This window comes from Ambystoma mexicanum, chromosome 11 (genome assembly GCF_040938575.1).
Source record: "Ambystoma mexicanum isolate Mex_15411 chromosome 11, UKY_AmexF1_1, whole genome shotgun sequence".
Taxonomy (NCBI): Eukaryota; Metazoa; Chordata; class Amphibia; order Caudata; family Ambystomatidae; genus Ambystoma; species Ambystoma mexicanum.
The window spans coordinates 86,066,019-86,078,354 of record NC_090934.1 but is presented as its reverse complement, the minus strand read 5'-3'; the positions used below and the strand labels follow the sequence as shown (position 1 = coordinate 86,078,354).

The window sequence follows — 12,336 nt, the reverse complement described above, 5'->3', positions numbered from 1 at the left end:
CACGAATTCATCGAAGAACTAGTGTCCAGGTGGGACTGGCATCAACCCAGTATGTGGCCTACAGAAAACTTTCCTTTGCGTCCATATGGACAGGGTACGCAGCGGCTCTAGCTGCCCCCCGCTACCCTGTTGGTACCCCCGCCACCTCTTTGGCCAGTGAGGAGGTGCTCTTTGAGAAGTTTCTCGGCCTCATGAGGTCTCCTCAGATGGGGGTTATCATCAAAAACGCAGTCAGTGAAGTCCTCCCCGCCATGCTAGAGGCACCACAGACGCCTTCATCGGGCCCCCAGGCCCTGGTGCAGCCGCCTCCACAGCCAACTCTGCAACCTGCGCCGCCTCCTTAGCCTCCGGCTGCGGTCCCTGTACCCCAGCCTCTGGCGCCATCTAGCCGTCCTCCACCACAAGATCCTCCAGATCCGCAGGATGTGGATGAGGAGGAGTAGGATCGGGCCATCCATGAACGTCTTGCTGGCCTGGCGGAGTACCTGGACCTCCCGCAACCCGAGGTCGAAGAGCCGGCAGAGGGGGTTCTGGCTGAAGTCCTCACAAGACGCCCCTCTGCCAACATGGGGATTCTACTGCAAACCGATGTAGTCTCCCTGGCCATGAAGGGCTGGCTCAAGCCCCACTCAGTCCAGCCGGTCAACCGACGCCTGGACGCCAAGTACCAGCAAATGGAGGGGGATACACTCTTGCTCTCGACCCATCCTCAGCCGCACTCCTCAGTGATCGCTGTGGCATCACTATACTCCAAGCCTCAGTCAGTCTCCTCCTCTTCGGCGCTGCTAGGCAAGGAGGAGATCTTGGAGGCTTACGGCAAGAAGATCTACTCCAACGCCTCCTTGCACTTGCGTCAGGCCAACGCAGATGCCATTCTGGCTGCTGCCAACCAACGGTTATTGCGGGAAGTTGCAGACTTCTTCCCAGAACTCCCCACCCAATGCCAATCACGCTTTAAGGCGTGGCTAGCGGAAGCCAAGCTTGTGGCGCATGATCTCATGGAATCCACAGTGGCGCATATCAATATCTCGGGCCGTGCCTTCTGTATTGCCACGAACATGAGGAGAACAGCCTGGCGCCAGGCAACGAAATTCAACCCTGATGTCCAGGAGCGCATTCTAGATCTACCGTTCGACGGGCCGGGGGGGACCTCTTACAATCCTACAGACGAAGAGCTGGACAAAAAGAAGAACAGCTTACAAACGGCAAAGTCTTTATCCATTCTTACAAAGACCACGCCAAAAGCATACACCCAAATCCAGGCAGCCGGACCGCTCGCCGTCTCAGAACCGGCGGAAAAAAAAAAGTGGGGCGGGGGGAGTAAGGGCTTTTTCCAGTGTCCCTCCTCTGCCTCAGAAGGAAAGAAGGCATGACACGCCCCTTCGGGTCAACGTGTCTCAGGTGGGGGGCAGGCTTGCTCTCATGCACAATTCTGGTGCCAGTATTAGTCGGACCCCTGGATCCTCTCCATAGTATCCATGGGGTACCGCCTTCCTATCCCAGCCTCTCCTCCTTCCTCCTCTCCACCCCCACAGGTTGGGACAGCAACTCTTTTGGCGGAGATCCGGTCGCTCGTAAAGAGCCAGGCAGTGGAGGAAGTCCCAGCCTCCCAGCGAGGCTTTGGCTTTTACTCCAGGATTTTCGCCATTCAGAAAAAGAACCAGGCAGGCCTGAGAGTTGTGCTGGACCTTTCCACCCTCAACCTCTCCTTACCCCTGCAAAATTTCAAGATGGTTACGCCAGCTTTTATAGCAGAGACATTGGACAGGGGAGACTGGATGTGCTTTCCCTGCACCTAAAGGACGCATACCTACACGTCCCGAGTTGGCAGCCCCATTGTTCTTTCATATGGTTCAGGATCGTGGGCTTCCATTTCCAATACAAAGTCCTTCCGTTTGGCCTCAACTCGGCCCCCCAGGGTCTTTAACAGACTCATGAAAGCTGTAGAGGTCCTCCTCAGAGCGCAGGGCCTCCACATCTACCCATACCTCGACGACTGGCCCGTCAGGGCTGCATCTCCGGAAGCAGTTCACCACTCTTCCCATGCCCTTATGAACACACTACATGACTTGGCTTCTCGCTCAACCTCAAATCAGAGCTGCTCCCTACACAGACTCTGACATTCCGGGGTCTCATTTGGGACATGTGCTCCGAGAGGGTTTTCCCGTCGGAAGACAAAATCTCGGCCATCAAGAGGGCCACCGCCCACTTCCTCAGCAGAGGGGGGACCTCGGCATGGTGGTACCAACATCTCCTAGGTCTACTGGCGGCGGTCCTGTTAGCCATGCCGCACACAAGACTAAGGATGAGAAAGATTCAGCTGCACTTCGCGGCCTCATCGAATCAGGAGCGGGGCTCGCAATCCGAGATGATAAACATTCCTCCATCTCGCCACTCGGACCTAACTTGGTGGTCCATGGACCGCAAATTACGGACAGGCAAGCCCTTTCGGCTGCCCTCTCCGCAGGCCACCATCACCACAGACTCCTCGCTCAACGGCTGGTGAGCCACCCTGGACGATCTCTTGGTCCACGGCTCCTGGACTCATCAGGAGCAGGAATACCACATCAATTTGTTGGAACTGAATGCCATCTGGCTAGCGCTCAGAGCATTCCAACCACTTCTCAGGGGCAAGGTTGTCCTCATCCAGACACACAGCTTGACCAGCATGTACTACGTCAACAAGCCGGGAGGCACCAGATCCCCTCCTCTGTGCAGGCTGGCGATCCGCATGTGGGAATGGGCCCTGGAAAATGACATTTACCTCTCGGCAGTCCACCTCCCGGGGAAATCAAACCTGGAGGCGGACACGGCCAGCAGGCTGAGAGCAGACATTTACGAGTGGCAGCTAAACAACCTCGTTATTCTGGAGATCTTGAACAGGTGGGGTCACCCCCAAGTGGATCTTTGCCACCTGGCACAACAAGTAGTGTCCCCAGTTTGCATCCTGGCAGGGTCAGGGCCACGGCTCTCTGGGCGACGCATTTCACCTCGAGTGAACCGGCATGAAGGCCTACACCTTTCTGCCCACTCCCCTAATCCTCAGGGTAATTTGCAAGATCAAGGAGTCTCACTGACTCCTCATCATTTTGATAGCTCCATGATGGCCGGCCAGGCCATGGTTTTCGGAACTACTGAGCCTCTCGGAGGTGCCCCCGATACACCTTCCGACGGGCCCAGCACATCTTCTGGCGCAGCAGGGGGGCAGAATCATCCACCCCACGCCAGGGAAACTAGCCCTCACGGTGCTGTACCTGAGCAGGTAACACTTCGGCACCTTAGCCTCTCACAGGCCAATCTGGAGATCATACAGAGAGCCAGGAGTAAAGCCACCAGAGCTCAGTACAAAAGCAAATGGACCAGATTCTGCCACTGGGCAGACTCCAAGGGAACGGACCACTTGGCCTGCAATTTGGACGACATGTTCTTCTTTTCGGCGCACCTCGCTCATTCGGGCATACAATTCGACACCTGCCGTACATACCTTACAGCCATTGGGGCTTACAGGAACTCTGAGGAAGGCATTTTTTCCTCCTCCAACCCTATCGTCAAACATCTGACTGGTCTCTCTAGTCTCTATCTCCCGTCAAGAGACCGCTCCCTGTGTGGGACCTTACCATAGTATTGGGCGCCCGGGTGAACAAACCATTAGGCTGGTCACCATCAAAACATCCTTAATAGTCGGTCTTACCTCGGATCGCAGAGTCAGCGAGATCCAGGCACTGGTCACCTCTGAACCATATACCACCTTTCACAGGGACAAGGTAGTCATGCGGACGCACCCGGCATTTCTGCCCAAGGTTCATTCTGCATTTCACTTGAACAAAGAAATATTCCTTCCTACATTCTTTCCCGATCTCAAGGACGAAGCACAGAGTGCTGCACTGCCTGGATGTCCGGCGTGCCCTAAAATTCTACTGGGATAGGACCAAGGGCTTCCGCAAGTCGGACGCTCTGGTTGTCAATTTCGGAGGCTCGAGGCCAGGCTATCAGGCCTCTAAGGCCTCCATATCCCGCTGGATGGTCTCTGCCATCAAAGAAGCGTATGAGGGCCAGCACAAGCCACTCCCGGCCATCATGCATGCCCACGCAGTCAGGGCCAAGGCAATGGCCATCGCATTCCAGCGCCATGTCCCTTGGCAAGTCATAAGCAGGGCGTCCACTTGGGCCTTTCCCTCGGCTTTCTGCAAGCATTACTGTTTGTATGCCGGCTCTAGATCTGATGCTGCTTTCGGACAGGCGGTTCTCAGGAACCTATTTGCTTAAGGAGGGTCTCCTCTCCACCCTGGGGCTACAATCAGTTGTAATCACCCATACAATATGGAGGAAAGGGGACGCGACGTAGGAGTAATTATAAGTTACTCACCGTAGTGACTAACGTACTCTTAGTCCATAGTCCCTTTCCTCCATACGTCCCACCAACCTCCCTCTAACAAAACTGGTGTCATTAGGAAATGTTAAATCTATTGTCAATGCGTCAGTGGGGACTGAGGTGTGGCGCCGGAGGGGCGGAGTCAGGGCAGCGCATGGTCCCTGGGCTGCGCCCCCGCGCGCCTCTAAATTTAAAGGGGAAGAATGTTTTTTCTGGTGACAAAGGTTCCGTCTCCCGTCTCTTGGAAGGGATGCCCATACAGCATGAAGGAAAGGGGACTATGGACTAAGAATATGTTAGTCACTACGGTGAGTAATTTATAATTTATCGGATTACTTTTTGTTCCGATTTGCTTCACACCTGCCACTCATACCTCGAGTTTCTCATTTTTTCACAATCTCGCACTTCCCTCCTAACCTCCTCCCACACCACAGTTTAACTGTTGTGGACTCTGATGGCGCCAGCAACTCAACCACTGCCAATCTGACTGTGAGCAAAGCTGTGGATTATCCTCCTGTGGCGAATGCTGGAGCCATACAAGTTATCACCCTGCCTAAGAACTCCATCACCCTATACGGAAACGAAAGCACTGACGACCATGGCATTGCAAGCTACGAGTGGTCTCTCAGCTCCAAGAGCAAGGGGAAAGTGGTGGAGATGCAGGTAAGGTGCAATCTGATGAGAGCAGAAGGTTTTATTGTAGGTCATTTACCTGGATGTATATCATAATTAAAGCTGCCGATTTTATGGTATTTATTTTTGCACCATTTCCGTTTGTATTTATCTAAGTTTATTTATTGCCATGTAAAAAAAAAATGTGTAACTTTTTTTTTTTTTTTAAAAAGGGGCTGGGGGCACCACTAATAATGTTTCTGGTTTCTGTATCCATAGTAGTGTATAATTATATTTGATAGTAGGAGCTATGTGGTAACTACAAGCAAACATTTTAAAGGACACCTACAGAAAAACCACATGCTCTCAATTGGCTCTACTCGAGATACATTTGATATATTTCATATAAACATTATGGCCTCATTTCAGTCAATATTCATTTTTACAATTGAAGCAATATTCCATAAAATATATATTGTTTTTTTTTCTCAATGGGCGAGGCGGTGTTCATAAATAAATTAGGTGTAGCCACTGCATTTCAGAACAAGTTCTGTCCACTGGGCCAAAAACCTTTTATGCATTCATAAAAGACATCAACAAATCCAAAAAACAAAAGAAAACCGATTCAATTATCAAACATGGGGAAAACAACAGGAGAAAAAGGAAAGATTGTTATTCATACGTTTGATGTAACCATTCTGGTATTGAGTAATGTGAGAAAGGCATGGTGCTCAGAGATGGACAACAGACACAAGTATACAAGTTTTGAAAAATGGGGTTGGAAGAATGCCTAAACTGCCCTATTCCTAAATGGGTGTAGTCGTAACCATTGAAATAAAGAAGAAAGAATAGTCCAAAAGTCTGTCTGTTTAAATTAAATAAACTGTATGTGTCAAATCTATGCTTGCCCTCACTCTTTAACTTAACAATGTGTAGGGTATTGGATAAAGTATATGTGTCTCAAAAGAATATCAGGATGACCATGGAGTTTCTTCTAAACTCCCTTCCCCAACCTTAAGTCACTCAGGATCTCCAGAAGTTGTTTGTTACAAACAGTTCACAAAAAGGCAGTTCATTCGTTTTCTTATCCTGCACAGTGCATGTTCTTCTCTCAGGCTTCCCTCGCCTGATTCAATGCTCTCTACTATAACACAATTCTGCTTTTTCATTGTTCGCTTTCTCAGACTTTCTTCACCCAATTCAATGCTCTCTAGTACAACACAGTTCTGATTTAATAATGTTCCTGGGTGGATCTTTCAGGCTTTCCTCACCGGAGCTTAGATCCTCTTCACTTGGTTGCTTTCACCTCTTTAGTATTTTACATTACAACATTTCAATTGTTCATCTTGATACACGGGTTCCCTTCCCTAATCATCCTGATTTCCTCGTGTGGTTTATGTCGAAGACTTTCGAAACGGCATAGATTTACTTATCTCTTTGCATGATCACTCTGACGGTGTTGCATTCTGGTTATCGTATTCCTTATACGTTATTAATCTTTCCTCAAGCATGCATTCTAGCACCACGACAAGTTCTACTTTCTTGTCTCCTTCTCAAATGTGCTACTTTGTACTCCTAAAAGTTCCACTTGCTTGTCAATTCACGTCATCATTTGGTTCTGTTTCAACCGATACTTTGTTTAATTTTCACATTTCACCGAGACATTCGACAACACAGTATTCAACAGGACCACTCTGTTACTTTATTTCATCACAGTTCATAACAATCGAAGCTTTCTTTCAACGTATCTCGCTTCTTACGCATACTCTTGCTTGCAACTTCATAATCATTTGCGTATTTACAAACCAGACTCTCATCACTTTGAACTCACCGATTGTACTTTCTTCAACCCGTCCTTCACGATTCCTTTATCCAATGTTAGGGTCTCTCTCACCTGCCCTTCAGACCTTCCTGGGTGGTGTTGCTGTCCCAGGGAAACGAGCAATCTCTCGGCACGCAGTTTGGAGAGGTTACCCAGCTTCTTGGCTCCCTTTGACAAAACCTTTCGGCTTCTTGGAGACACGGCTCCCGCACCACACATTCTACTGCTTCAGCCTGCAGTCTTGTAGATTCTCTGCATCCCATTCTCGCAAGCCTGGTTCTCAATAGCCGCTGCTCGCCACCTAGCCTTCTCTCCTTCTCAAACTCGCCCTTGCTTTCCTGGCTTTTTCACTGCTCCTTTTGTGAACCTGGGTTCCACATTTTTTACTTAGTTCGGTTCTTTATTGGATTCAGGGGTTTGTGATCGTAGCTAAGTGCCTGACCCGGCCTGTCCCTGTTAGAGGGACATTCATAGAAAGGGTAAAGTTCCTTTGAATGTAGTTGCGCCGCTGTGATAGCATTATGTTGAGAGAAACATGGAGGGTTCTGGGGAAGCAAGGGGTCTGGCTGACAGGAAGCTGAGGAGATGTTGGTTAGGGGATTATTTGAAGGGGGGGGATACCATGTCTCACCCTCGGGTAAACCCAATGGAACCTCCACCCAGGTGACCCTCCCTCGTCCGCCCCCAGGGTCGGGATCCCAAAGCGATAGCCCTCCCCTGGCCACCTGTTTGGAAGGTCAGCCGGGAGTGGGAAGGGAAAACCGTTCCTGTTTTTCACAGTACATAGTGCTTTAACCAAGTGTGTTTGCTACCTGTTCTATGACACCTCTCGTGCATGAATAGAGTTGAACCTCATTAGTACCAATCAAAATAATTCTATAGGAATTTCCATCTGGGTGGGCCAGGTTTGTGATCAGGGGGGGCCAATTCCATTGTGTGTGAGTGTTTGAGTACCCTAAACAAAGTGCTGGCATTAATCCAGATCTCCCATATCCCTGATCCACAAAATAAAATCTTCCCCGTCCCGGACAAAAATACATTTGCACCACTCTATAAAAAGCAGTACATATCAAAAGAGAAACAAGGTAAATAGTGTTGGAACATCAATCTACCTATCTTCCCTTGCCATCTGCTCCCCCCTTTCTATTATATCCACTTCTTCACTTTTCCTTCACCTTTCACCCCAGTCACCTTCCATCAGCTCTGTCTGACCACCAGTCCCATTTACCTCCACTCCCACCTACCCCAAAAACACCCACCAGGTCTTTCTTGGCCTGACTGGGGAGAATCAAGGGTGATGCTTCCTCCTCCTCCTCCTCTGCGAAGCACATTTTATTTTTTTGTTGCATTTTTGAAGAACATTTTAATTGAGTTGAGTGCACGAGGGAGTGCTAGTATGCAGGAGAGAGAGCCAGGGTTGAGGGGGATTGGGATCAGGAGGTAGATAGTGCAGGTCGAGGGGTTTCCAACTTCCTCATATCGCTCCTGGTGGGGCTTGGCAGGGAGGAGAGGCCCTTGCTTCTCTGCCATGCCCCTGTACAGCATTGTCTGGTGCATACTGTTTACATACTGGTTATAAAAATGTGTTATTATCCATGATGGCTTTTTGATTGATGTATTTACTTTGATTTGCTATTGAATTTCACAATTTTGTTCAATACATGTGGCCTGATATTTTCAAAGAAAGGTGTGCGTGTTCTTGGCAGGTCCTGACACATGCGCTGCCCATCTATTAAACCACGATTGAGGCTTTTTTTTTAAATGGCTTATACTGTGAACCTAATCACTTCTAGAGGCACCTAATTTTGGCAGGTAAGGGACAGTGTAAGATTTGCCCAGGATCTCACAATTTGGTTAAGCGGCAAAGCCAGAATCCCGGCTGCGGAGACAAGGGTGGCGCATTATCTGGACTGTTTTGTGGCTGTTGGAGCTGGGACTGGAGTGCACAGAGTAATGAACAGCTTCTGGGTTCTCCGTGTGAACGCCGTGTGAATGTCACAGCTGATTTGTAAAGACCGCTGAGACTGGGCTTTTGTTTCTTTAAGAGCCCTCAGGCTATTCACACATGTCACATGACCAAACACGTGATCAGGAAGAGGAGGACTTAACGCATTGTGCGTTGCCCTTGAGACGAGAAGCCCGGCCACGAGACAAGGGCGACGCATTATCTGGACTATATTGTGGCTGTTTGGAGCTGGAAGGAGCCATATAAAATGCTCACAGGGAAGCAATGAAGCAGACATTACAACGCATCTCGCCACTGAGCACAACCGTGCTGCAATAGGCAGATTGTCAGTGTCATCACAGAACACATATACAATCAGTGAAGCCGGAAAGAGCTCAGTGTATCACCAAGTGAAAGTAAAGCGAAGACGTCTTCGACTCAACTACACGGGTAGGTGCTAAGAGACATTAATGCACTTCGATCTGCTGTTTTGCAAGTGAAAGCTTTCCTACAGCATCACGTTATATCATAGACGCGTGTGCACTGGTTGAAGTTTCTTGGCATTTTTGGCTGTCAATAGGACTATCTAGACCCTCCCTTGCCTCCAAACAATAACCCGCTACAATAAATTGCAAAGATTGTTGGTGGACGGAAGGGAATTAAAAATAATTAATTCCACAATACTGTATAGTAACTTACCCTTCTATCAGGTGCACCTACGCATATTGGCACCCGCGTTACTTGCTCCCCCAAAGTGCACATACGCAAGGTTAATACACGCATACCAAATAAGTTTATATAGTTTGTTAGCGAAAGTGCCGCGCTAGGGGAGGGTCGGGGATTAAGCTAACCCACAAAAGAGGAAAAGCGACATAAGGTGACTTGAGATAAGTACACCTACAGTTAAGTCAAATAAAAAAATAACAAAAAAAATAAAAACCAAAAAAACAAGAAAGACAATACTTCTGTGAAACATGAAGCTGCGCAGCAAGGCCCTTCTAGACGACCGTAGATGCCCAGAATGGGATGGCTCATATGTAGATGAGACGGGAGGCCAAGAACCGTAATCTACGCTACACAGCTCGCCTATCCCAAAAACTACTCCTGTAATATTTACAACGGCGCAGGTGCATACACTATGAACAAATCAAGTAGATCTATCCTCTGATATAACACACTTTTGGAAGCGGGGGTTAGAGTATACCACCACGACCAAAAAATACAGAAAAAAAATTATGATCACTTTGGCGAAAAAGAACAAAAAGCCTGAATGATCTCCAAAATGAGATCACAGTAACACCATCTAGAGATGATCAAGTGCACCAAGAAAGCCATGAACTTTCTCTTCTAAATGATGCACAAAAAGATAGCAGTGCAAGAAGTGACACGGAGTACCAAGTAATGGGGGAAGCTTCTCTCGAGATGGATCCCAAACAAGTGGAAAACATTGTAACCCAGGTGAATAACAAAACCCTAACACCAAGGCCAGTATGTCAACAAACACCAGACAAAGCGGATAATGCCCAAACAGGAGCTGCAACCCTCTCAGCACTGAATTTTGTACTCAACTCTTTGGTGACCATTTTTGAACATCTTAAAACAGAGGTTCAAATGTAGGCAGGAACACTACTGGAATTAACTAGAGTCAGCCAACATAGAGACAGCTATAGTGGGACTAACCACTACAATCAATACAGTTACTATACCATCCTTGAAAGATCTGAGGGTTGAAACAGCAAAGCAAGGTCTAGATCTCTCTGCAATTCAAAGGATCCTCAAGGAAAAAAGAAAAGATGAGGCCAAGCAAAACAATCTGCTTGTAGAAGCCCTGTCTTTATTGAAATCTCAAAACTTGGAAAAGAATGGAGATGAGAAAGCTCAGAGAAAAGAAGAGTATAACAGCAACCTCTTTGATGAAACTCCTCTCCGAATAGGCCCTAGAGGAATTCAGAAGACTGGCACACGTAGTGGAAGAAATAGAAGGAGCAGTAGAACGCTAGCAAACAGCCCAGACATCTTGTCCCAGAACCAGAAGGATCGTAGACCAGAATGGACAGAGGCTGGCAAGCATTTTTCCAAGGGCAGAAGATGAGCAAAAAAAAGAGAAGTTAAAAGGAAAAGTAGTACTACCTTCCCCATTGCTCGCAGAAAAAATAAAAAAAATCCAGCAAACAGAATGGAAATACAGTGACTCCCGAAGAGCCATCAATAAATAGAGAATGACCAAACACAATAGAAGAAGAATCACAGGAAACTGATCAGGAAGAAAGAGAGTCTCACTTGGCCCTCAAGGGGGCTAAAAGAGACTCAAATGACAAAGTGCCCCCCAGAATTCCAGCAGGAAAGAAAAAAGCTGCGGATTCTAGTCAAAATCGTCATGCCCCGGAGTAGACTGAGATAATCAGCACAGGTGTGGGTCAACAAACAGATCCGCTAACAATCCAAATTGAAGATCTGCAGCACCTGGCGACAGAGATTAATAACCTCTCAAGTCTTTTAAATAAAAGAGATGAGAACTGAGGGAAGACTGTTATAAAGAGCTGTCCCTCATTAAAAGGTCCTCCGTGGGTACCAATGTTCACGAAGAAGGGGAGCAAGCCTACATTAAAGACAACCACTGCCCCAGCAGAAGAAACAAGTAGAAAAATTGCACCAATCTTCCTGAAACGATCCTCGCTGTGACATCCAGCTCCCTCTATGTTCGATGGAAGTAAAAATGGGCAGGGCAAAACAACGGTAATTGGTGACGAGCAAAATTAGTTGGTCCAAAGTTGTCCGCCTAGAGATTACTTGCTAGAGAATTCCCAACCCTTTCTGCCCGTGGATACTACAGAAGACCTTGATTACGCAATACCAACACTGTGGCTCAAAGCAACAAACAAGATTCCGCAGTACAACTCCCTCTGTAGAGGGGCGATTTTGGGTTACCTCAATAAGACTCAAAATCTCTTTTTGTTCGGGACAGGAGACCTAGAATATGCGAAGTTCCCGAACAGAAGCAACCCGAAACTTGCAGAGGTGGAATTCACATCAACAAAAGCATGGAAAGCAATACAAAACAATAAAAAAGAACTGGAAAAAAGTAATTTACAGGTCTTCCTTAATTCACCGGGGGAAGCGAAAAAGATGAAAACAATACCTCAAATACTGGGAAGACCCCAGGCATGTAGGAACAGCAATACACACTGCATCCCCAAAATCTCCTGAGATCACTAGGGAATCACAGGTTAGTGCGTTGGCCGCACTACCAGAGATTCTCACACAAGTACTTCAAAAACTAGGCTTGGGGCCACAGAATCTTTAGGCAGGACAAAGTAAATGTCACAAGTTGGAATACCCGTGGCCCAAAATCCTTTACAACCAATAAACTAAGAAATAACCTTTTCTGTAACGCTGACATTGTATTCCTTCAGGAGACCCGGTTAACCCATTCCACACAAATAGGTTACACAATCTTTACACCACCAGCAACCCAGAACGCAAAGGGTCGCCCATCGAGGGGGCTCCTGTTGGGAATCAGTAATTCATTAAGTAAAGATGTTACACTAATACACACTAACAAGGATAGTATCCTCGCATGTAAAG

The 12,336-nt window shown here is 47.7% G+C and overlaps 1 protein-coding gene across 1 annotated transcript in view; it reads left to right on the top strand.

The window, feature by feature from the left end:
* KIAA0319L (KIAA0319 like) overlaps positions 1-12,336 on the top strand; it is a 940,271-nt gene that overhangs the window by 619,085 nt on the left and 308,850 nt on the right. Inside the window, exon 10 of the mRNA XM_069622595.1 lies at positions 4,807-5,035. Within this exon, the coding sequence (XP_069478696.1) occupies positions 4,807-5,035 (229 nt within the window). The remainder of the gene's footprint in view (positions 1-4,806; positions 5,036-12,336) is intronic.